The sequence below is a fragment of the Papaver somniferum genome, chromosome 5 (genome assembly GCF_003573695.1).
Source record: "Papaver somniferum cultivar HN1 chromosome 5, ASM357369v1, whole genome shotgun sequence".
Classification (NCBI taxonomy): Eukaryota; Viridiplantae; Streptophyta; class Magnoliopsida; order Ranunculales; family Papaveraceae; genus Papaver; species Papaver somniferum.
The window spans coordinates 152,159,859-152,187,629 of record NC_039362.1 but is presented as its reverse complement, the minus strand read 5'-3'; the positions used below and the strand labels follow the sequence as shown (position 1 = coordinate 152,187,629).

The 27,771-nt window shown below is 36.8% G+C and overlaps 1 protein-coding gene across 1 annotated transcript; it reads right to left on the bottom strand.

Annotated features, from left to right (window-relative positions):
• Nucleotides 1–18,431: 18,431 nt before the first annotated feature.
• On the bottom strand, nt 18,432–20,550 carry LOC113277988 (protein DETOXIFICATION 54-like). Its single transcript, XM_026526942.1, has 3 exons — nt 20,317–20,550; nt 19,339–20,211; nt 18,432–19,034 (listed from the first exon to the last, which is right to left on the bottom strand). Exons 1-3 carry the CDS (start codon nt 20,392–20,394, stop codon nt 18,474–18,476), a joined length of 1,512 nt encoding a protein of 503 aa, XP_026382727.1. The 5' UTR covers nt 20,395–20,550; the 3' UTR covers nt 18,432–18,473.
• Nucleotides 20,551–27,771: the final 7,221 nt, after the last annotated feature.

Below are 27,771 nucleotides of genomic sequence, written 5' to 3'. Positions count from 1 at the left end.
ATAATGCAAAAAGAATGAGGTCATTCCAAGTTCGGACGAAGAAGTTACGGCCAAAACAAGTTTACCGAAAATCGACGTCTACAGGCAAGTATGCATACGGGTTTGCAAACGAATTTTCGTGACCTCGAGCAGTATGAAAGCGGGTATGCATACTTAAACCCCTGGATTTTGATTTTAAATGATGGTATGCACACCTGGTATGTGTACCATGAAGTCCAAACATCCCGAACAACTATTTTCAAACCTAAACATTTAAGAACCTTAAACACAGATCAAGTTAGGTAGAAATGAACAATAAGCAAGGTACGTGGATCATTATAAGTACTCTAAGAAAATAAAAACACATAGATTACTCAAGTTAATCGACATACCTTTTTAGAAGAATCCAATCGAACTCTACAACCTTACCGAACATAATCTGTGTGCCCCAATTCTCGTGCTTTCCTCACTGTATACATAGCAGGGCATTCCTTGGTGAGGATGCACTTACAACACAATCAAGTTATGTTGGGGTGAACAATGTCTTGCTCACCACAAGTGACATTTGGATTATCATGAAAGAGATCATTTTTAGAACCTTTCACATCCAATTCCATTTTTCCAAAAAACTTGTTAAGTTCCAACATCATGGATACTGCCTTCTCCATAGTCATGGAATTTTCTGGAAGATCATTCCTTTTCACACTCAAAGCATCATTGAATTTCTTTGGTACCCACTTCTAAGTGCATTTAGGAGCAACTAGAACCTTCTTTCCATTACTCTCTTCAAGATTTCTCGGAAGAGAATTGGATTGACTAGTCTTTTGCAAGTTAGTCTTTCTCCAATTGGGAGCATCGGATCTTGTCTTAGTCTTTACGAAGTTATCCTTTTGATAACCATTATGATTGTGAAAAGACTTCGTATGACGTTTATAGGCAAATCTAGGATTATCACAGCACTGATTCCTTTGCCTAAAGGTTGGACATTTACAACCCGTAATGTCGAGAGTGTTAGCCTTAACATATGATCCCGGTTTAATCACTTCTTTTGACACCCAAACAAGAATATCATGAAGTTTTTCATTCCTTATACGAAAACGACATCTCCTTTCCAGGTGATCTTTGTTTCCACAATAATGACAAATATACGGAACGTTCTTACCCGGATTCATGTGTGTTGGTTTTGGAGGTTGATATACTTTGCTCTTCTGAACCTTGACTGCCGATGAAGGTATTTCACTTTTTCCATCATTGGAAACCTTTTGTTGAGAAGAATCAATAGCCTTGACAAATTTTACCTCTTTGCTAATACTTGGAGCATTTATTCCCTTATAGCCCAATCCTCGTGTATCACGATGATTTTTACTTGCTCCTAGCATAGTGGTTAATTTGCTTGAACTAGTATTGAACTTTTTCAAGTCATCTTCCAACATCATGATTTTATCAAGAGCAGCAGCTAAATCAGCCTCAAGGCGTTTTTCTCGAGCGAGACAAACACTTTCTCTGTCATCAAAACTAATTTGTTGAGAGTTAAACCTTGCTTCAGATTCTGCAAGTTTCTCTTCTAACAAAAAGTACTTTTGATAAAGATTATCACATTCAAGTGACTTCATACGTAGGTTTTCCTCAGAATCCTTGAGGATCGATTTGTTAGAACGATTCGAAAAATAAACACGTGCGAACATCTTCTCAATTTCTTGTTTTCTCGACATAGAGGAGTCAGAAGAGGTGAGACATGATAAGTTGTAATATTCTTCATATTCGACGAATCCAAAAACTTAACATACTCTGAGACTTCCTCATCAACATCTCTATCAATATCTGAATCACCTTCATCAGAAAGTTCATCCAACTGTTCTTCTAGGAGAGTTTCCCAATCAACAGTTTTTACATTAAGAGAATGTTTAGATATTGACTTAGATATGATAGTTCTCTCAGGTGAATCCAAGATTTTAGAGTCATCTGGTAATTTCTGAACTGGTACGTTATTAGAGATAGACTCGTCCATAATCAGATCGCTAAAAACACAGACTTATAAGGTCTTTAACGTGTTTGCCTGCTCTGATACCAATTGAAAAAGCGGGGGTCTAACAACACCACCCAATATTTCGCTTAGCAATCTATATGGACAAACTCGAATATACTTTTAAGAGAATCAACAAGACTCAATCAATTAAAAGTATATCAACGAGTTTACATCTCTCTTCTTGATTTGATTTACTCAAGCAAGAACTGCGAGTTCTAATCAAATACAAGGAATAACTTGGATGGTACCAAAGATCAATGTCCAAGGATCAATCAATGACAATCAACAACCAAAGGTTGGATTACTCTAATTGATGATCTAACGCACAACCTGTATTATTTCAATTATAAAGATAAAACAATATAATGCGGCAATTGAAATAACACAGACACCAGAAATTTTGTTAACGAGGAAACCGCAAATGCAGAAAAACCCCAGGAACTAGTCCAGATTGAACACACACTGTATTAATCCTCTACAGACACTAGCCTAATCTAAGCTAACTTCAGACTGGACTGTAGTTGAACCCCAATCAGTCTTCCACTGATCCAAGGTACAGTTGTACTCCCTACGCCTCTGATCCCAGCAGGATATTAAGCACTTGATTCCCTTAGCTGATCTCACCCACAACTAAGAGTTGCTACGACCCAGAATTGCAGGCTTTGACAATAAACAAATTTGTCTCCCACAGACAAGTCTATCAAAGAATCAATTTGTCTCCCACGGATAAGCCTTAAAGGTTTTGTTCCGTTTTTTGATAATAATCAAGGTGAACAGGAACTAATTTATAATCCGGTCTTATATTCCCGAAGAACAGCCTAGAGTTATCGATCACCTCACAACAATCTTAATCGTATGGTAGCGAAACAAGATGTTGCGGAATCACAAATAATGAAACGAAGATGTTTGTGATTACTTTTTATATCCTCCCTGTCGGAGATATCAATCTCAAGCCAATCAATCTTATTGTACTCGTACGACAGAAGATGCAAGATCAGATCACACAACTACGATAAAAGTAGTATCGTTCTGGCTTCACAATCCCAATGGAGTCTTTAAGTCGTTAACCTGGTTTTAGAAGAAGAAAACCAAAGGTTAAAGGAGAATCGACTCTAGCACGCAAACTAGTATCATACGTAAGGTGTGGGGATTAGTTTTGCACAATACTAGATGTATCCTTTATATAGTCTTTCAAATCAGGGTTTGCAATTAAGTTACCTTGGTAACAAAGCAATCAATATCCACCCCTTAGATGAAAACCTGATTTAGATTCAAGCTAATATTTCTCAACCGTTAGATCGAAAACTTAGCTTGTTATACACACTTGACAATGCACGCTTCTAGGTTTGTTAACCGTACCCAAACTTATGCACTTGTTGGTTCAACAACAGTTAACCAAAAGGTTAGCCATATGAGCATTTCATATCAACCATGTTCTTCTGCACCATAACTAGTTCGGATGACTTCAAATGAACTAGTTACATAGTTGTTCAATTGCAAGGAAATCTCATGTACTACACAAGACACAATTGAAGCAAAGATGATTTGATTCACTTGAATCGTTTCATGAACTTTTATAGCTACGGTTTGCAAACTGCATTCCTTAGTATTTTTAAGTTTAAGTTCAGAAATCATCTTCAGATATATAACCTTCTCAAGTACGCAGACTAGGTTCGCGGACTTAAGTTACCGGGCAGAGTTTACAAACTCCAGCAGAAATTCTCGGGTATGAGAACTTCGCCGTTTCGCGGACTGAGCTCGCGGACTTAGATTCACGCAAGTAGTTTGTCAACTCCAACAGAAATTCTCGGGTTTGAGAACTTCGGCAGTTCGTGGACTGAGTTCGTGGACTTGGCTCATGCCATTCTTCCGGTTCTCTTGATCAACAAAGTTCGCAAACTTTGGTTCAAGGAATAGGACTTATACATAAATGTTATTCCACAACAATGCTTATGTCCACCATTGGTTATGTAATCTAAACTCTCATTTCAATCATTGAAACATTCTTAGAGGACGTTATACAGTTGTTACACCGTTTCTCGTCAAAGCAACTTTCAAGATGATTGAAACATATTATGACTTTCGTCACATGGTAAAGATAAACTTGATCGAAGCAAAAAGCTTACCAACACATATTTCGAGATATAGATAGGCTAGGTATACTAGGCTCGAAATACCAAATGTGTATAATCCAAGTCTATATATATAGCATACGACTTCTTGTCTCAAAGAGTAGGAGATAGAGTAGATATAATTTTGAGTGACAGGTAAGTTCAAGTCTTCACATACCTTTTTGTTGAGAAGTTCCACCGGTTCCTTGAGTAGTTCTTCTACTTATATGATGAATCGCCATGAAGTCCTTAAGCTCAATTACACTTTCTATCCTAGTACGAGACTTAGCTATAATAGACTAGAAATCAAGACTTATAGTTTTGATCACTATAATTGACAAACATGCTTGAGATAGCAACGCATGCGAGTTCGACCGAGAATCGCTCTAACACTTTTTGTAACTTCAATTTTGCACAATTATTAAAGCAAGGAGAAGAGGGGGGTATTTTTAAGTATTTTTTTTAATAATTACACCCTTATGGATAATAAACAGTGAAGTTTGTTCTTCTTACAAACTTATCCTAAGCCACACAAACTTTATCTTCGTTGTTTCTGGTGTCGTAATACTACCTTGGAGAGGAGAGTAACTTAATTAAGCGAAATCTTTTACGTCTGCTAGTTTAAAAACTTCTTTGGGATCAAGAAGCATCTACTAGTACTGTTGGTGGGAAACCAGAATTGCATTGTTATTTTTGTTTTCGATTATTGATTTGATTGACTAACGATGGTTATCTATTGATTTGCACCTAGTTTGATTATCCTTGAGAGCATTCTCTTCTGACATGAGGTCACTCAAACTAGATCAAGAGTTTAACACTGACTTGTGATCATCCATTGTTAACAGACTTCGTTCTGTGCGTGATCGATCATAAGTCAGGAATCAAGTTTTTTATTGTGCAGGTATAGAAGATTATTGAAAATTGAATACAAGAAGATTTTTCTTATTGGTTTTGTATCTTCATGATTTTCCTAGTGCACAAACTTGATCGCCTGGGACACGATTAGATCTAGTTTATCTTTTGATAGAAATATTATTGACTAGTCGTATTTAGATCGACAAGCTATCATTTGGTGGTACTCTTCAGCATCCGAATATGGTAGTTCTGTTTGGATCGAGCTGGTTAACTTGTTTGATCCAGATCTTGGAAGATTTAAAACCCGACAAAGAAGAGTGTTTACCAAACAGATTAGTCCATTTAATGTTTAGAAGACGATCGAAAGAGTTGAGTGCCTAAAATCTTCAGAAACACTAAAACAACTTAAGATAGTGAATTTTATCTTAGGATTAACGTGTGTTGTCCAGATTGGTTGTAGGCGCATGGATGCTGAAGAAACTAAGTAACTAATTATAGTTTACTTGGTCTCAACTATATGAAGTTGGTAGTGTCTTTGTATGATGGCTTAATTCAAATCAGGGTTTGCAATCAATGTTATTGTTATAGCATTGCTCGGTCGAACTCGCATGCGTTGCTATCTCAAGCATGTTTGTCAATGTTAGTGATCAAAACTATAAGTCTTGATTTCTAGTCTTCTATAGCTAAGTCTAGGACTAGGATAGAAAGTGTAGTTAAGCTCAAGGACTTCATGGAGATTCATCATATAAGAAGAAGAACTACTCAAGGAACCGGTGGAACTTCTCGAAAAAAAGGTATGTGAAGACTTGAACTTATGTGACTCAAAAGTCTATCTACTCTAACTCCTACTTCTTGAGATAAAAAGTCATATGCTATATATAGACTTAGATTATACATATTTGGTATTTCGAGCCGAGTATATCTCGCCTATCTATATCTCGAAATATGTGTTGGTAAGCGTTTCGCTTCGACCATGTTTATCTTTACCTAGTGACGTAAGTCATGATATGTTTCAATCACTTTGAAAATTGCTTTGACGATAAATGGTGTAAAAACTATATAACGTCCTCTAATAATGTTTCAATGGTTGGAATGAGAGTTTAGATTACATAACCAATGATGGACATAAGTATTGTTGTGGAAACACATATGTGCATAAGTCCTATCCCTTTAACCAAAGTTTGCGAACTTTGTTGATAAAGAGAAACCGGAAGAATGGCTTGTTGCCAATTCCGCGAACTGCCGAACTTCCCATCCCGAGAAATTCTGTTGGAGTTGACAAACTAGCTGCATCCGCGAACCGGCGGAAAGTCTTTGCCGAGATTTTCTGCTGGAGTTTGTAAACTCTACCCGGTTGCTTAAGTCCGCGAACCTAGTGTGCGAACTTAAGAAGGTTATATATATCTGAAGATGATTTCTGAACTTAAACTTATAAAGACTAAGGAATGCAATTTGCAAACCTTGGCTATAAAGTTAATGAACCGATTCGAGTGAATCAAATCATCTTTGCTTCAATTGTGTCTAGTATAATACATAAGATTTCCTTGCAATTGAACAACTCTCTAACTAGTTCATTTGAAGTCATTTGAACTAGTTATGGTGAAGAAGAATATGTATGAAATGCTCATATGGCTAACCTTTTGGTTAACTATTATTAAACCAACAATAGTTAACAAGTTTGGGTAAAAGTTAACAAACCTAGAAGCGTGCATTTTATTTGTGTATAACAAGCTAAGTTTTCGATCTAATGGTTGAGAAATATTAGCTTGAATCTAAATCAGGTTTTCATCTAACGGTGGATATTGTTTGCTTTGTGACCAAGGCGAAACCCTGATTTGAAAGACTATATAAAGGAGATATCTAGTTTTGTGCAAAACTAATCCTCACACTTCACGTGTGATACTAGTTTGCATACTAGAGTCGATTCTCCTCTAACCTTTGGTTTTCTTCTTCTAAAACTAGACCAACGACTTAAAGACTTCATTGGGATTGTGAAGCCAGACCGATACTACCTTTATCGTAGTTATGTGATCTGATCTTGCATCTTCTATCGTACGAGTACAATCAGATTGATTGGCTTGAGATTAATATCTCCGATAGGCAAGATATAAAAAGTAGTCATAAACATCTTCGTCTCATTGTTTGTGATTCTGCAACATCTTGTTTCGCTACCATACGATTAAGATTGTTGTGAGGTGATTGATTTATCTAGACTGTTCTTCGGGAATATAAGACCGGATTATCAATTGTTTCCTGTTCACCTTGATTATTATCAAAAGACCGAACAAAAACTTTAGGGTTTTTTCGTGGGAGACAGATTGATCCTTTGATATACTTGTCTGTGTGAGACAGATTTGTTTATCGTCAAAGCCTGCGATTTTGGGTCGTAGCAACTCTTAGTTGTAGGTGAGATCAGCTAAGGGAATCAAGTGCGCAGTATCCTGCTGGGATCAGAGGCGTTGGGAGTACAATTGTACCTTGGATCAGTGGGAGACTGATTGGGGTTCAACTACAGTCCAGTCCGAAGTTAGCTTGGAGTAGGCTAGTGTCTGTAGCGGATTAATACAGTGTGTGTTCAATCTGGACTAGGTCCCGGGGTTTTTCTACATTTGCGGTTTCCTCGTTAACAAAATTTCTGGTGTCTGTGTTATTTCATTTTCCGCATTATATTGTTTTATCTTTATAATTGAAATAATACAGGTTGTGCGTTAGATCATCAATTAGAGTAATCCAACCTTTAGTTGTCGATTCTCATTGATTGATCCTTGTATATTGGTCTTTAGTACCATCCAAGTTATTCCTTGTATTTGATTAGTACTCGCAGTTTCTGTTTGAGGAAATCAAATTAAGAGAGAGAGATATAAACTCGTTGATGTACTTTTGATTGATTGAGTCTTGTTGATTCTCTTAAAAGTATATTCGAGTTTGTCCATACAGATTGCTAAGCGAAATATTGGGTGGTGTTGTTAGACCTCCGCTTTTTCAATTGGTATCAGAGCAGGCAAACACGTTCAAGACCTCAAAATTTTATGTTTGTACCGATCTGAGTCTATGGATGACAAGTACATCTCTGATAACGCAACACCAGTTCAGAGCCACCCACATGTATCTTAAAGGGTTGAAACTTCTGAGAAAAACTCAAGAACTTGTCCATTGACTGAAACTACTTTTGACTAGAAAAAATCTCTTGAGGAACAGTTGGATGATCTTTCAGATGATAGTGATTTATAAGAAGGACAAAGTATTAATGATGAAGTCTCTCAATATATCAATCTATTTGATTGTGCCTTGAAAGAAAAGAAGTCAACAACCTGCTTGAGTAAATACATGGGTCCTCTTTGTCAAGAAAACAGAAAGTTGAGAAAACCTTTTAAAGGATACGATGGTGGATATAACTCTTACAATCTATCGTTAAAGATCGTGAAGAAGATGTACGCACAAAAAAATCTGAATGTGATAATCTTTTTCGAAATCTCTTCGTGTTGAAAGAAAGACTTGCAGAAACTGAAGCAAGATATGACTCTCAACAAAAACGTTTTTGCGACAAAGAGTGCAGTCTTCTCGCCAAAGAAAAATCCTTGGAGACTGAGCTTGCAGCTGCTCTTAATAAAGTAAAATCACTGGAAGAGAGTCTGAGTAGATTCAATTCTATCTCTACAAAATTATCTTCTATGCTTGGAGCATGTAAAGAACACCGTAATACATGTGGTATGGGCTATAAAGGAATAGACGCTCCAAACACTAGTAAGATCAACTTTGTTAAAGCTAGTGATAATTCTCCATGTGAAAAACCTTTAGCATCTTGCAATGGTCCCAAAAACAAGGATTGTGCTCCTTCTAATTCTGCTCACAAGAGAACAATTAAAAATAATTCCTTTAACTGCTATTACTGCGGGAATAAAAGACATTCTGAGCAAAGATGTCGTTATCGTTTGAGGAATGAAAAGCTTCATCACATTCTTACTTGGATGTCTAAAAAAGTCATTAAACCGGTTTCACACATTGTTGGAAAAGGCACTTCAAACACTCAACGAATATACTGTGATAAGTCCTTTCTTAGTTGTGTGTTCAAAACAAAAAATGCCTACAATGGAAGAAAGAAGAATGGCGAAAGGGTGACTGACCCTGTAAAGAGAAAAAGGCATAAGAGAAAGAAAGAAAAGTTGAGTTCCTCATCTCTCCCTGAAGAAAGTTGCAAATCCAAGACTTCCGCTCCAGATTTCTTACATATCAACAATCGAGTCTCAGATCTAAAATCAGTGTAAACAGACTCAAACGGAGCATCAAGAAAACATGGAAAACAGTTGACTCAGGTACTCCTAACCCTTTTCTTGATAAAACTTCTTCAGCTATGACAAGTAATGTCTCTCTAAATACCCTTGATAAAGAAAAAGAAGAAGTGAATATTGATGAGCAAGATGCTAATCTTAATACACCATGACTGCTTGAAGCTGCATCCCTCTTTTATATAAAATGTGGATGCTCCTTGTTCTCAAGATGACTCATCTTTGGAAAGTTGTCTGGGTTGTATTAAACTCTTTGCTAAGTTTTTTTAATTTTTTTTTGGTCCTCGTGTTCCTTCATCCCTTCTCCGAGTGTCTGACTCTCGGCAATTCTTTGAATAATTGTGTTTCTCCTTTCCCCGGGTCTCACATGTGTGATTGACCAAGTACACATACCGAACCCACACGAACGTCATTGTTCCTAGGGTTTCTTGGAACACCTTATAAATACTGTGTTCCATAAGGTCAAAAGATTCTACTTGACTCTTTTTATACACAATGGATGGAAGCAACAAGGTTGATGAAGTTGAGAAGGACAATATTCTTGAGTTGAATCATGTTTCTATAACATGCTCTCATGTTGTTGATCATGAAAACAAAGTACCAGTTCAGATGTCATCACAACTGGTAGGAAACCTTCTTCAAGACTTTGAAGTAGTATGTGAACAACTCGGAATTGCAACAAAGAATCTTGATTCTCTGAAAAAAAACTGAAGAAGGCAATTGATGAGCTAGTCCATGTTCATTCTCTAGTTGCTGACAGAGTTTAGAGTGTTTTAATCATGTTTCTTGTTTAAGTTGCCTAGTATGTCTTCTTTTTGGTTTAGTTGGAAGAATAACTGGTGCTTGAATAGCAATGATTGTGACTACACATAGTTATTATTTTTCATCTTCTTTCTTTTTTAGGTTTATTTGGTTTAAATTCTAAAAATATTTGGAGGATGATGGTTTGCAGTATTTAATCTTTATGATTTGTTATATTGCAAATTGTTATGGCATATTGGTGTTTACGTCCGTGAACTATGTTGTCCCATATTTTGTCAAAAGTAAAGTCGTTCATGATCGGTATTCATTTATTGATTTAAGTATGAATAGACTTTTGACATATACAAAAGTTAAGCCTATATTGTCAATTCTTTGATGGAAGATAGGTTAAAATCTTTTGTGTTCAAGGATTATATCTATTAAATATCATTATGCAAATAGTGATGGAAGATAGAATGAATCCTTGTGTATTCCACAGTATTGATCTTCGTTGATCCATATTTTCTGTAATACTGTGAGGCTCCGGTAATGTGTCTTATATTGAGCACGATACAACCAAGTTGATTAATTTTTGATTAGCTTTGTTGGTTGTTCCGTAAGGTACTTTATGTTGAGCATTCTTTAACTAAATTAATCATCTTGTTTGGTTATTTAGTTATTGCTCCATAAGTCTTTTTATGTCGAGCAAAACAAATGACAATTAAATTGATTAATTTTGTAATTAGTTTGGTTGTGTATCCAATTAGATTAATTATGGGTTCTCCTGTAATTAATCTAGTTGAGTATTTTCATACTCCGTAAGATTCCTCTTATGTTGAGTATATGAACGACTATGCTATTCATTTTCTAATGGTTATGTTAGTCGTATGCTCCGTAAGTTCTCTTATGTCGAGCATAATCAATTAAGTTGATCACTTTTGTGTTTAATTTGATTGTGTATTCCGATTAAATTAATCATGGATTTACTTTTGATTAATTTGATTGAGTTTTTGGATATAGAAAATCATTCTCATGGTTTTGGGTGTCCAACCAAAATCCTTCTTTTCTTTTGAAATTAAGGTCGCTCTTGTTGTTCCCATGGGAATGACATCTAATGGAGGAGAGTTCTTTTGAACTTGTGCTTAATGGTCATATCTTGAGGGGTGTGCAATTATGGAATGTTAGAGGGGTTATCTTGTATCTTTAAACTCCTTGATGAAGGCTATTAGCTTCGGATATATGACTGCATCTAAATTAGATGGTATGTATTTTTCTTTTAGTCATGAAATGTCTCTTACGGAAATTTTTATTATGATCCCGTTCTTGTATCTTTGCCAATTTTATTGACAAAAAGGGGGAGAATTAATATGTAGTTCACACTACAAATACATATGGTTTTCGGATCATTGTGTAAGGGGGAGTGGTTTCCATGTGAGATGGAGTATTGACTAAGGGGGAGTGATACATATCACCATAGTATTATTGTTGAAGTTGTGATACAATTGGACTTTGACACTGTGTAATAATACTATGACACTGTATAACAATGATCGAGACCGATGCTTTCTCATTGTTATAGCTACGGATCTTCAACAACGGTGATGCTAAACTTACAACCTTTGGGATCATTGGAGTACTTGGAAGTGACGAAGATTTCGAGGAAAGTTGAAGATTAGACATGTGCAATAGGAGCTACTAAAGATTCTTTATATTTTTTGTATTCCATATGTGTTGATAGTTTTGTCACAAAAATTGACAAAGGGGGAGATTGTTAGAGCATTGCTCGGTCGAACTCGCATGCGTTGCTATCTCAAGCATGTTTGTCAATGTTAGTGATCAAAAATATAAGTCTTAATTTCTAGTCTACTATAGCTAAGTCCCAGACTAGGATAGAAAGTGTAGTTGAGCTCAAGGACTTCATGGCGATTCATCATACAAGAAGAAGAACTACTCAAGGAATCGGTGGAACTTCTCGACAAAAAGGTATGTGAAGACTTGAACTTATCTGTCACTCAAAAGTCTATCTACTCTATCTCCTACTTCTTGAGACAAAAAGTCTTATGCTATATATAGACTTAGATTATACACATTTGGTATTTCAAGGCGAGTATACCTCTCTTATCTATATCTCGAAATATGTGTTGGTAAGCGTTTCGCTTCGACCATGTTTATCTTTACCTAGTGACGTAAGTCATGATATGTTTCAATCACTTTGAAAATTGCTTTGACGAGAAATGGTGTAACAACTATATAACGTCCTCTAAGAATGTTTCAATGGTTGGAATGAGAGTTTAGATTACATAACCAGTGATGGACATAAGTATTGTTGTGGAAACACATATGTGCACAAGTCTTATACCTTGAACCAAAGTGTGCAAACTTTGTTGATCAAGAGAAACCAGAAGAATGGCTTGTTACCAAGTACGCAAACTTCCGAACTTCTCATCCCGAGAAATTCTGCTGGAGTTGACAAACTAGCTGCGTCAACGAACCCAGTCCGCGAACCGGTGGAAAGTCTTTGCCAAGATTTTCTGCTGGAGTTTGTAAACTCTGCCCGGTTTCTTAAGTCCACGAACCTAGTGTGCGAACTTAAGAAGGTTATATATCTGAAGATGATTTCTGAAATTAAACTTATAAAGACTAAGGAATGCAATTTGCAAACCATGGCTATAAAGTTCATGAACCGATTCGAGTGAATCAAATCATCATTGCTTCAATTGTGTCTTGTGTAGTACATAATATTTCCTTGCAATTGAACAACTCTCTAACTAATTCATTTGAAGTCATTTGAACTAGTTATAGTGAAGAAGAATATGGTTGGTATGAAATGCTCATATGGCTAACCTTTTGGTTAACTATTGTTGAACCAAAAATGTACACGTTTGGGTACAGTTAACAAACCTAGAAGCGTGCATTTCATTTGTGTATAACAAGCTAAGTTTTCGATCTAACGGTTGAGAAATATTAGCTTGAATCTAAATCAGTTTTTCATCTAACGGTGGATATTGTTTGCTTTGTGACCAAGGCGAAACCCTGATTTGAAAGGCTATATAAAGGAGACATCTAGTTTTGTGCAAAACTAATCCTCACACTTCACGTGTGATACTAGTTTGCGTGATAGAGTCGATTCTCCTTTAACCTTTGGTTTTCTTCTTCTAAAACCAGGTTAATGAATTAAAGACTTCATTGGGATTGTGAAGCCAGACCGATACTACTTTTATCGTAGTTGTGTGATTTGATCTTGCATCTTCTATCGTACGAGTACAATCAGATCGATTGGCTTGAGATTAATATCTCCGATAGGCAAGATATAAAAAGTAGTCACAAACATCTTCGTCTCATTGTTTGTGATTCCGCAACATCTTGTTTCACTACTATATGATTAAGATTGTTGTGAGGTGATTGATTTATCTAGGTTGTTCTTCGGGAATATAAGATCGGATTATCAATTGGTTCCTGTTCACCTTGATTATTATCAAAAGACCGAACAAAAAATTTAGGGTTTTTCTGTGGGAGACAGATTGATCCTTTGATAGACTTGTCTGTGTGAGACAGATTTGTTTATTGTCAAAGCCTGCAATTTTGGGTCGTAGAAACTCTTAGTTGTGGGTGAGATCAACTAAGGGAATCAAGTGCGCAGTATCCTGCTGGGATCAGAGGCGTAGGGAGTACAACTGTACCTTGGATCAGTGGGAGACTGATTGGGGTTCAACTACAGTCCAGTCCGAAGTTAGCTTGGAGTAGGCTAGTGTCTGTAGTGGCTTAATACAGTGTGTGTTCAATCTGGACTAGGTCTCGAGGTTATGCATTTGCGGTTTCCTCGTTAACAAAATTTCTGGTGTCTGTGTTATTTCATTTTCCGCATTATATTGTTTTATCTTTATAATTGAAATAATACAGGTTGTGCGTTAGATCATCAATTAGAGTAATCCAACCTTTGGTTGTTGATTATCATTGATTTATCCTTGGATATTGGTCTTTGGTACCATCCAAGTTATTCCTTGTATTTGATTAGTACTCGCAGTTTCTGTTTGAGGAAATCAAATCAAGATAGAGAGATATAAACTCGTCGATGTACTTTTGATTGATTGAGTCTTGTTGATTCTCTTAAAAGTATATTCGATTTTGTCCATACAGATTGCTAAGCGAAATATTGGGTGGTGTTGTTAGACCCCCGTTTTTTCAGTTATCTTGGTAACAAAGCATTCAATATTCGCAGTTAGATGAAAACCTGATTAGACTCGAGCTAATATCTTTCAGCCGTTAGATCGAACTTAGCTTGTTACACACAAATGAAATGTACCTTCATTTATATATGAGTAACCGTACCTAAACGTGTACACCTTGTTGGCTCAACAATAGTTAACCGAAGTTAGCCATATGAACAGTTTCATATCAACCTTATTCATCTTAACCACAACTAGTTCAAATGACTCAAATGAAACTAGTTCTAGAGTTGTTCAATTGTTTATGTTCTCATAGGACTATACAAGACACAATTGAAACAAAATTGGTTTGATTCACTCGAATTAATTCATGAACACTATATCCACGGTTTGCAAAAGATTGCATTCCTTATTATATTAATGTATTGGTTCATGACATGATCGATTTTAGGACATAACTCACTCAAGTATGCAAAGGGATACGCATACCTAAGTAGCCGGACTTGGACTGTGTTCGACAGTACGCAAACGGGTATGCATACTTTCACACATCCAAAATTCAGTATGCGTACGGGTACCAAAGTTCCCGGACTTCAACTGAGTTCGCCAGTACCCGTACAGGTATGCATACAAAGGCTCCCGGACTTCACCTGACCTTGACAGTACGCATACAGGTAATGCATACTACAACGGTCTTGGATCAACATATATGCAAGTACACATACTATGTCTATAATACAATTAAGGTTAAGTGTTCTAAACTCCATTTCAATCATTGAAACATTCTTAGAAGACGAAAAAGCTGTCCCACACAAACTATTAGCTTCAAAGAAATTTTCAAGTGATCGAATGATCAATACGAAATATTCCGAGTCTACATCAAATGACTGTCTCACACAAATCATTTAAGATGTTACCAGGCGATTTTCACATGATCATCTTTTGACTTTCGTCAATAATATAAGACAAACTTGGTTAAAGCGAAAGCTTACCAACGCATATTTCGAGAAATATGTAAGCGAGTTAAACTCAACTCGAAATATCAAATGTGTATAAATCGAATACTATATAGTAATATGACTTTTGTCTCAAAGAGGAGATGGAGTAGAAATAGACTTTCTGAGTGATAGATGAGTTTCAGTCTCCACATACCTTTTGTTGATGAAGTTCCACAAGCTCTCCTTAGTAGTTCTTCGTCTTCAATTGATAAACGCCGTGAAGTCTAAAGCTCAACCACACAATCTATCCTAATCCGAGACATCACTATTAGTATAATAGAAATCGAGACTTATATTTTTGATCACTAAACTTGACAAACAAGCTTGAGATAGCAACGCTTGCGAGTTCGATAGAGCAGTGCTCTAACAATATCATTGTTCCGTGATTGGATGTTTAGGCTAGTTAAAATATCTTAAAGACTTTGAGCCATCCAGAACTTTAAAGTTCATATGAAACTTAGTCTTGTTTACAAAAAATTTATGTTTATCTGGTATCTTTGTTCCCTTGCGTTTGCATACATTCCTATCACTAGCAAAAGAGTTGATTGAGAATCAATATGGAAAATCCTGTTACGACCACCATATTTGGTTGCCCCATTCAGATCTACATCAACACCTGCGACCTCTAGTTCTTCTATGGTGTGGAATTTTGCATTTGATTCCCTTGCTTCTTTGGTATTTCCTATAAAATCAGTCATATTTGGTCCAATAACAAAAATGAGATATGATCAAGCATAGATAGAGATATGTTAATCTTTACTGTAAAAAAATCTATATTCCTTTTTGGGTGTTGTATAATTATTTTCAGAGACTCATCATTCATAGGGTTGAATATAAGGACTGCATTGTATTATTATTTCACAGTCATATAACTATTAGTGAATTTCATAATACTCTTAGTTGTTTCGTCATTATTCTGGTGTTCGTTTTTAAAGACCATGTTACATCTAGCCTTCCATAGGTGCAAAATAGTAATATTGTAGAAGACCTACCAGTTTATTGCATAGCCATCTCTTCCAGTTCTGTCAAAGTAAGACGACATCCATTCATGGAAAGTATTAGCACCATTATAATGTAATCCTTATCAAAGCTAAGGTGCATCCATATACTATGGAGGCAAAGTTTCATTGAAGAAACAAATGAGTAAGATATTCATCACGTTCATTGCATAAAAGGAAATTAGTATTTATGTATGTTATAATAGGAACTATAACCATACTACTATGAAGAATAAAATGAGATGCTTTCCAAATAAAAGTATTAATAGAAGGTGTAGTTTTCTTTTTCCATATTCTATTCTGGTAGGTCCGGAAAGGTATCTACAATTAACTGCAGGCGCAGTGTCTATAACATAGATACGGTTAATATAGGTCGATCCCACAGGGATTTGTTACAATGCGAAGCTAAACTTCTAAGTTTTACTATTACTAATTAAACAAGGGGTATCAATACTGAGGTTTTGTCGATACGACTTGGCAGAGATAAAACTAAGAAAGCAGAATACAATTATGAGTGCAAAAAAAATACTGTAAACAAGCTGATAAATGGGGTATTAGGGCAGCCGGATCCACCATTTAACCTACACTGAGTCAAATCTGTCTCAATACTATTTTTGTCCCTTACAATAGACAACCGTGAACTTCTAGGTTCTGCCGACTATCCAGATAGCAGTGAAGATTCTAGTCTGTTGCATATCTAAGGGCAGTCTAAAATGGATGGTTTAGTATGAACTAAGATAATTACTTAATCCTAGTATTAGTTATCTTCTCATATTAAAACTAACCACAGATCAATCACTTAGATGATTAAGCAACCTAAGATGGATATTCTAATCGTAACTCAGGTATCCCTCCAAAGTATTAACTGTCTGATTAAGGCACAACTAATCAAAGGATCTAACAACACTCTGTTAAGCATGAGTTGCAACACATTCAACATAGAAGTATTCTAACTACAATGGATGCATGACATACACTGTGACAGTAAAATGCTGAAGTGTTTAGTCTATCCTAAACCATAAAGCACAATAAGAAAAATATCAAACATGAATTAAACTTAGCAATAAAATAATGGTTTCATCTAAACCCTAGTTATTAAATTAGAACATGATGAGGATACTGAAAATAAATCTACTGCTTGGTGCACCGGCTAATCCGGGCATGCCCTTTCACATCACACTGCATTCTCTAATTATACATAGAAATCACTCATTTCGTCTTCAATTCGATAGTTAATGGAGACCCAGTTGTTCTGACGCTCCTCTTCTTCAATTCAACTCTGCAAGCCTAATTTTCTATATGTTGAAGATAACCCTAATCTTATTTCTCTCAGACCTAGCTTCTAGGGTTATTGTCAATTATCGATTTATTTTTTATGTGTGTTCTGCACTCCTTATCTGCACCTTTACGGTGTTTCTTCGTCATCTTTTTTGGTTAGATTTAAGTGGGCTTATGATGGTTGACGATTTAAATTTCCGGCAAGCTTTGGATACTTGTGAAGAACAAGTCATCATCAAAATATTGGGCAAATTGCTCCTTGCTTATGAGAGCATGTTTTTCTCAAGACAAAATCTTAACAAAATGGTTGGAAACTACTCCAAAATTATATTCCTCTCTTTGGATTGCACAATGTTGGTGCTTTCGCTGTTCACCGATCTTTTTCTTCTCAGGTCATTAGTTAGTACTATTTGTTGTAATTTGTCTTGTGATGAATGATACTATCCCACTTCTAATCATTCAAATTTTGTGAATAAATGAAATTTGGGGTGTTTAGGGGATGCCAAAATGAGCGATTTTAATTTTAGTACCTAATCAACGAAGAACCATTGATGTATATAGGGATGTGGAGCACCTCTGTGACTATGAGGTCACACAAAATTGGACACCAAATATCCTCATCAAACTAGAACGATAAAAAACAATACCCAAAAGGCACCATCCACCACAGACAGACCCCTCCTGGTTAATAATGTATATTTTCACTTTCACACATCCCCATCCGTCCGTCCATCCATCCGTCCATATATTCGAGTAACAGCAGCAGCACCAACCAAAACGACAAAACTTACTCAGAATAAAAAGTTGCAGTTTCTTTAATAATTAGCTAACACAACAAAACAAGAGGAAATAAATAAATAGTCTCTTTCCGTTTCCTTTCTGCAAATTAAGACTGTGTGCATATCCAAGCAGGCTTCAAGCAATAACTAATCAGATTATTACAAGTTCCAACATCAACATCCCTCCCTCCCTCCCTCCGCCACCCTACCCACACACTCTCTGTCTCTCAGGTCCTTTTCTCTGCACACACAAAAGCTAAACATATTCCGCATTTAATAGCCCTTCTTTCTCTTCCTTTTCACCACCACCACCACCATGACAAGTACCATTCATAGTCGTTATTTCAACAGATGTGAGCTTCCTAGCTCTCAACGCTTCAGCTTCCCAATCAGTTCTCAACAGAATCACATATAAGATGGAAACAACACAAGCAGCCTGTGCAGATAATAATCCATACCAAAGTCCACTGAACCCTACATTCAACCAGAACGCTAAACCAACAGCAACTGGTGTGCCAATACAGTAGAAAGAACCCAGGTTAATCCTAGCACCAACTGCAGGTTTTGCAGCTCCACGCAGCACACCACAACCTGTTGTTTGTGGACAGTTTCCTAACTCGCAGAGCCCCATTATAGGCATTACTGCTGCCACCAATACGCCAACTAGTTCATCTTTAGTGAAGAATCCTGCCCATCTGTCTCTTAATATTGCTGTCCATGTCACGTTCATGATCCCTATGATAAAAGCACACCCTAATGCTACCAGAGCTGCTAGTTTCGCCTTGTAGGGTTTTCCTGCCCCCAGCTCATTCCCTACCTGCAGCAGCATCAACCAAAAAATAAATAAATATGTGGCCCTTGTTGATCAAATTCTGCATCATGTTTCGCACCAGATATAAAAATCCTACTAGTGTCTAGTGCTATATGCAAACTAGACATTGGTAAAGGCACACAAAAAAGAATTGCTTTCTCCAAGTACCATCTGGATCATAAAAAATAGATATCAAATTACTTTAAAGTACCATATGGATTATCAAAATGCTGATCATACCTAAGAAATGGTGAAGATAACTTTGATAAGTACAATTAAACTTTGTTAATGAAATTTGTATTGTACTTACCCTGGTAGAAACACAAGCAGCTAAACCCATAGGAACAGTGTACATCAAGCTAGTAGTCTGAATGAGTATGGCAGTGGCAGCAACAGCAATAGTAGGATTAGGCAAATAACCAGCCAAGACAATCATAATCTCATACCACCACCATTCAAGACAAATCCCTAAACAGCTTGGTATAGCTAATCTCAACAATGGACCTAACCCACTAATCACATTCTTAAACCCAAATGTCCATTTTAACTTGCATCTCCCTGATACGTAAATATACCCAGACATCAAAACTACCATATTCAAATTCGTTAACACTGATGCCATTGCTACACCAGGTACTCCTAATTTCATTACCATCACTAACAACATGTTTAATGGTACATGAAACAAAACAGCTAGAACTGAACAATACATCATCGGTTTAGTAATCCCTTGTGATCTTAGATAAACTCGCAGTGGCTGCAATAATGTGTTTGTTAATAAATCAGGAAGTGAGTAGAGACAATATGTTGCAGCCATTGAGGTTATTGATGCATCCTGGCCTAAGAAAAGCATGATAGATTGAAGATTTATCCATAATATACTTATGGGTATACTTGCTGTTAGTAAGATTATGATGGTTTGTTGTAAAGAGAGTGATAATAAATCCCAATTTTTGGACCCAAAAGCTTGACTGCAAACTGGTTCTAAACCTGAAGCTAATCCAACTAAAACAGAGTACCCTGTTATATTTGTAAAGCCTATCGATAAAGCTCCACCAGCTAGTTCTAAACTCCCTAATCTTCCTAAAAACAGAACTGAAACCATAGCTCTTATGTATACCACGCAGTTCATTGCTGTTATCGGTATAGCCATACCCCACAGTTCTTTCAGTTCTTCCACAACCTATAACCAGCAAAAAAACAGAGAATAGAAAAAGAAAACGGAGTTAGAGAAAAAGAAACAAGAGACAGAGATAGAAAGAGAGAAAAGGGGTTTTGATTAGATTACCTGAAGAATAGAAGGAGGCTTTTTGAGTGAACAATCTTCTGGTTCTTTGCCATGACCGTCAGTAATCATGTTCATCATAATAAGTTAAGAGAAAAACTAAAGTCAGTAATACTTTCAAGGGTTACTTGTTGTGCTAACTCTGGTTTTGGTGTTAATGAGATTTCAGTAGAGAGAGAGGAGGAGAGTAAAGAGTGTAGTGGAGAGAGTGGAGGTTAGAAGGGAAGATATAAGAGAGTCAGGACTCAGGCGTTGGTAATGAGCAAATGCCAAGGGGTTTTTATTGCCCTGCTTTTTTTAAGCCAAAAAATTAAAAAAGGTTGGGGTTTTTCCTTAGAATAATTATTATTTGGGTTTTAAAAATGAAAAATTGTAGTGTGTCTTTTCGAGTAAAGACTAGAGAATGGAAGAGGAAAAACAGAGCAGACTGGTAGAATACCAGATAGGATACACATTTTCGGTAAAGACTAGGGTCTAGGGACTGTCTCGGATTAAGAAGGTTCACCACGTGGAAGTCATATCCTTGCGAGGGCCAAGTTCATTTGCCAATTTAAGTAAGACGTTATAATTCAACTTTCAGGGGGCAAGTCATACGGAAACGGAAGGTAGTTAAAATCGGCAATTTATGGAGCCGGTTTTACTGCTAATTAAGAAGCCGGTTACTTGTAATTAAGAACTATTAAGCCAACTAATTAGTATGCCGGCTTTAGCTAAGCCTTATCAGTTACTTTTAAGCATACTAAAAGTGAACTATCGAATTACTAAGCAGTTTAGATGTGCACATGGTGGGTGTGAGCTGAGAGCAGAAACATGTACATGAAATTTACTACTAGGCATTGGAGTCTCGGCTAACGACTCGTTTTCAGATTATCCATTCACAATAGGCCGACTGGTTAATCTAACGAGTTGTTCCGTTAAAACCCAGTTTAGGTTCGTTTTCATAGGGTTAGCCTAAGGGCACCTCATGTTGGAGTAGTTAAAGGCAAAAATGATGTTTTAAATCGGACTATACAAATTTGGTTAAAAAAACCAAAATCAATAATTTCTGGGTGAAAAAAACATGTAAAGTTTGATATTGTTTAAATGGACGAGAATGTAAAAACAGTTTAGCTAGGATGTAAACAGTTTCATCATACCCATTTTCAAATACTTTTTCTTATTTTTAATTTACCATTAGGATGCATCCAGTTTCATCCTATCTCTTTTTAAAGTTTAAGTCAGGATGAATCCAGTTTCATTCTTGCTACTTTTTTGACGTCCATTTCACCCATACTAATTTTTACTCGTCCATTAGAACCATGTTTTAAAAATATTTGGATAAATGACCCATATTCCGATCCAACTACTGGTGTGTGATAAAGGGTCTTTAAGTCCCATCAGACACATGCCGGTCTTAAATAAGGTTGTTCCGCATTGCTTTATCTGATTCCGATATGAGTTACACTCCACATGTCAAAGCTAGACTCCACTTTGTCAAAGTGAAAATAAGTTCGGAAAAAAAGAAATTTTTGATTTATCTGCATCGGAGAAAAAATATCTTGTCAAGTATCATCACAATTACGTATATGTTTGACTGTTAATTATGATGTTGTTAGATCGAAAATGTTGTTTGAGTCAAAAGAATTCACGCACGTGTCTCAGTTTGCCTCATATGATCAAATCCCTCCCGCAACATTAAGTGTAAACAATACTTAAAATATAAAATATATGCATCGGCGTACCTAAGACCGACAGGCCTAGTTCAAAGTTTCAAACCAATATCAATTTTGGCCCTAGATTACGATCCTTTGTTCCAACCAAAAGAGTTAATCAACTCTTTTTTAATTCTTTTTCTTGTCATATTTTGCCTCACTAGTAGGGAACTTGTTGCTTATATACTTGTACGACGGTAGGCGGCAGCACATACATGCACTTGATGGATGAGGTGCAAAGAAGTTGCGAATCTTGCGATAAAGTTGAATTTGCATTTTGTGCACATTCCCATAGAAGTGAATTTCCGAGCATATGCATTGACTAAGCGGGCACCGCGTTTGCAAGAGAGTGATTGTGAAACATAATGCGATAAACCAAGCTTTATACGCAGAGGGAGAGTCCCGGATGTAGCCTTCTAGGACATAGGATGGGAATGCGACATCCTCTGCGTTTTCTACCTAACACTCTTGACTTTTCATCTCCCAAGTGCATATGATTGGTTTCTCCTTGGATAAAAAAATTAGTTTGCTTCTTCGGCTTTTATTTCTTTCTTTCTTTCGTCCCTCTCCAATCATACAAACTTCAATGGTTGGGTGTATGAGGACATCTAAGACTTAGCTAAATGGAGAGTCATAAAACACAAAATATAAGAGGATCTCATGCCAAAAATCTATGAAGATGCTTTGAATCTTAAATAATTTTTGAAGTATCCAACAATATACATGAGGTAATACTCGCACACCATCGGCTTGTCTTGCGACATGGAGAATTTAGTGTCCATTCAAGTGGGGGAGGAGGCAAAATCTACCCTCTCACTCTCCTCAAGTGTAGGTGATAACGAGTTGTACTTGAATAAAAATTGATATTAGAGGTCATATACATGAATAATAGAGACAAGTGGAATAGATTTATTGCCCATATAGATTAGAATCGAGAAGCCATTGTTGGGAATGTGCACATCCCTAGTACTTGGGAAACTTATATAACATGTGAAAAGAATGTACCTACGAGGTGTCAAATTTTGACCACAAGTTCAGGCTTCCAAATGGCAAATACTAAATTAGTTATCAAAATTATTATTACGTCTGTTTCTGGAAAAAGAGGTACTTTCACTTTTTCATTTTAATCTAAAAATAAGCTAAATTGAAAAAGTGAAAGTAACACTTTTCCAGAAACGGAGGAAGCACTAGTTTACATCTACGAGATCACATCATAAAATGATAGGTTGCACCTCATGCCTCTTGTGTAAGTGTTGCAGTTTAATTGTTGTAGTTCAATTGCATTATGTTCGGATAGTATTTAGAAACTGTTTTCAACTTCAAAAATGAAAAGAAAAAACGGAAAATATAACTTGGAATTAATGGGTTATGATCACTCTTAACCCTAAACAGGGTTTGAGATATGTATTTATATTAATCAAGGAGTACATAGTTTGCTCTTCAGGCAAGTTAACAATAAGATACACTAAGGTACAACATAATCCATAGACATCAGAATGACCCTATGTTACACCAACTGTGTCTTGCGTTAACACCCCCCGCAAGCTGAACGTGGAGCATCCTGAAGTGAAAGCTTGGACGACAGATAACGAAACCTTGGATTGAGAATTCCTTCGGTAAGAAGGTCTGCAAGTTGATGTTGAGTAGGCATGTAACGAACAATTAAAGAGCCACGAGCAACACGTTCTCGAACAAAATGATAGTCAATATCAATATGCTTAGCACGAGAATGTATGACAGGATTAGAAGCCATGTATGTAGCACTGATATTATCACAGAATAGAATAGGTGGTTGCTTGATGTATAAACCCAAATCATTCAAGATATACAGTATCCAAATAACTTCAGCTGCAGCAAGAGCTAAGGCACGGTATTCATCTTCTGTACTAGAACGAGAAACCGTAGGCTGTTTCTTGGAAGACCAAGAGATTAAATTAGGACCAACAAAAACACAAGTGCCAGCTATGGAATGACGATCATCTAGGTTACCATCCCAATCAGCATCACTGTATGCATAAACAATATGAGAAGAGCTGCCAGAAATTTGAAAACAGGAGGATGAACTTAAAAAATAAACCCATGCCTAGCGTGCCTTTGAGATCACGAAGAATTCTCTAACCGCAAGAAAGTGAATGACAGTAGGAGCATGCATAAATTGACAAACCTGATTGAAAGCATAAGTAATATCCGGCCTAGTCATTGTTAAGTACTATAATGCACCTACCAAACTGCGATATAGAGTAGCATCAGGAAATAAGGTACCCTCATGAGATGACAGTTTTGCACCCGCGGTAAATAGGAGTAGAAACTGGCTTCGCAGTCAATAAATCAACACGCTGAAGAATGTCAAGAGTATAACGTGTTTGAGATAAATGAAAACCAGAAGAAGACCTGTGTGCCTCAATGCCAAGGAAAAAATGTAGATCACCCAAATCTGTCATAGAAAATTGTTGCTTGAGAGCCACCAACAGATGAGTAAAATAGCGAGAGTCAGATCCTGTAATAATGATATCATCCACATATAAAAGAAGTAACAAAACACCGGTGGAAGATTTGCGAACAAACATAGAAGCATTTGACTTGGAAGCAACAAAACCCAATTCACAGAGATAACAAGTGAACCGTTGAAACCAAGCCATAGGAGCTTGTTTTAGCCCATATATAGCTTTATTCAACTTGCAAACATGATTGTGATATCTTTTGTCGACAAACCCCGGAGGCTGAGACATGTAGACCTCTTGATCCAAGAAACCATGCAAAAATGCATTTTTAACGTTTAACTGACGAATAGGCCAACAACAAGAGACAACAATACTCAAAACCAAATGAATAGTAACAGGCTTAATAACTGTATTGAAGGTTTCGTCATAATCAATGCCAAATTATTGAGTATACCACTTTGCAACCAAACGAGACTTGTGACGATCAATTGTACCATCTGATTTCCGCTTAATTCGATAGACCCATTTGCAGCCTATAACATTCATATGAGGTTGACGAGGAACATATGACCAAGTGTCATTAATATTGATAGCAAGGTGTTCATCTTTCATAGAATCTCGCCACTGTGGAATTTTACAAGATTCACTGTAAGATTTAGGTTCAACAAAAGTTTCCTTCATCTCAGAAAGAAAATATGAAGTAATAAGATGCTTTGTAACAGCAAGTAGATTCATTTTAACAAGAGGTTTACGAATGCCATCACGTAAACGAGTAGTCATGGGATGGAGAGCAGGACCCTGTTGAGAAGGAGGAGAAGCATTTGAAGTTACGAAATCAATGTGCTGAGAAGAAACTGGAGATGAAGACGTGGTAGAACTCACTGTTGGAGAATGAGGTGGCGAGAAAGAGTCGGTATTGGAGGACAAAGAAGTATTAGAGAAGCTCGAAAGAGAATTCGATGGATCCGGTGGCACAAGACCAGGAGATTGAGGTAAAACATAAGGCGTGACTAATGGTAAAGCAAACCAAGTAGGTAAAAGAGATGTAGTTTCTGAAGGAGCACAAGGATTGGTAATAGAAAAAGGGAAAGAAAACTCATCAAAAAGAACATGTCGAGAGATATAGACACGTTTACTACTCAAATAAAAACACTTATAACCCTTGTGTTGGTCAGAGTAACCAATGAAAACACACGGTTTCGTTTTGAACTCCATTTTGTTTTTCTTGTATGGAACCAGATGAGGGTAACATAAACAACCAAAAACACGAAGAAAGTTGTAGTCAAGCTGCTGATTATACAACTTAAAAAATGGTGAATAACCACCCAGAACATAAGAGGGCATACAATTAATGAGGTAAACTGCTGTTGCAAAAGCCTCTGGCCAATAAGACTTAGGCATATGGTTGTGATGAAGAAGAGCCACGCCTGTTTCAACTATGTGATGAATCTTGCGCTCAGACACACCATTTTGGTGTGGAGTGTGAGGGAAGGAAAATTGATGTAAAACACCATGAGAAGCAAAAAAATCACGCGAAGAATGAGAAATACATTCTCCACCACCATCACTCTGAAAAATTTTCAGAGTTGTTGAAAAAAGATTCTCAGTTTGAGCCTTAAAAATCTTAACACAGTTGAAAACTTGTGTTTTATTATGCAAAAAATATATCCAGGTAAATCTGGAAAAATCATCCACAATAAGAAGAAAATATCGAAATCCAGAATTAGATATAACTAGAGAAGGACCTCATAAGTCACTATGAACCTTAAAGAGTACATTATCACTCACTGAATTTGATAAAGAAAAAGGTATCCTATGATGCTTAGCACAAAGTGTGTCGTATTATTGAAGTGTGTCGTATTATGTAAACTATTACATAAAGTGTGTCATATTATTGAAGGTACTAAAACTAACTTATGAGAAGCTAAGCTGGAGAGACTTCGATTGTATAGATGACCAAGACGTATATGCCACAATTGAGAATAGGAAAGGGTTGCAACATGCTGTGAGAAGTAACTGAAGCAGAGGTGTGCTAGAAGTGGTAGGACGAATGGAGTACAAACCACCATTACTGGGTCCGCTGAGTAGGAGTTTCCCCGTTTTTCGATCCTTAATAGAAAAACCGAATCGATAAAAACACAGAGAAACATTATAATCTCGAGTTAACTGTGAAATAGAAATAAGATCTTTTGCAATCAACGACACATGGAAAACTCGATTCAATGAGATAGAACTATGTGGTGTTGTGATTAAAGCATTTCCAGTAGAAGTAACGGACAGAAGATTATCAATACCAACCATAACATGATTGGAACCAGAGTATGCAGTCGGCGCAGTAAGCAGGTTGGGATCAGCCGTCATGTGATTTGTAGCACCCGTATCAACATACCAATATTTATCAAAAGGCGTAGCTTGGAGTTGCATTGCAGCAAACGACTGAGGAAGATCACGAGCCTGAAAAGAGTGATTGAATCTGTTGTAGCATGTTAAAGCCGTATAACTTCTGGAATCACAAATCTGACAAGGTGGTGGTTTGCTGCCAAGAAAGCTTGATGGAGGAGCACCAAGGATGGATAGAGTTTGCTGTGTAGACCGGTTTCCAAAGGAATAAAAGTGGGTACCACGTCCACGACCACCATTGCCACGACCTCCACCACGATTACCATGAAAAGAACCATTGTTACCACCACGACCTCCTCTGTAAAAGGTATTTCCACGTCCTGAGTTGTTGTAAAACCGAGAGGATGAGAAGTTTGAGGAAGAAGGAGAAGAAGAGAAAGTGGAACCATATAAAGCTGTTGAAGAGTAGGATCTGGTGTGGGCTGATTATGTTGAGTAAGATGAATTTCATGATTGAGAAGCAATGACTTCATGTCAGAGAAGGAAGGAAGAGAAGAACGAGTTTCAATTGCAGTTGAAAAAGCTTGATAATCAGGCCCTATACCTCTAAGGGTATTGAGAACAAGTTCAACATCGCTTAAGGGAGAAGATGAGGTTAAAAGAGAGTCTTTAATGGAGGTTATTTTGGCAAGGTATGCAGAAATGGAAAGATTTTCTCTTTGAAGTGTTTGCAGCTGGTGAGGAAGTTGAAGAGAACGAGCAGCAGTTGGAGCTGCATAAGTATTGGATAAGTATTTCCAGAGTTCACGAGCATAGGTAAATCAGGGATATCAGCAAAAACTGATTGAGTCAGGGTAGCTTGAAGCCAGCTAAGGAGATACGTATCAATTTGAAACCAGGAAGTATAATCAGGGTTTGGAAGAGGTGCTTCAGCAGATGAACCAGGAAGAAAAGGAGACGGAGAATTAACATCGGGATCCATATGA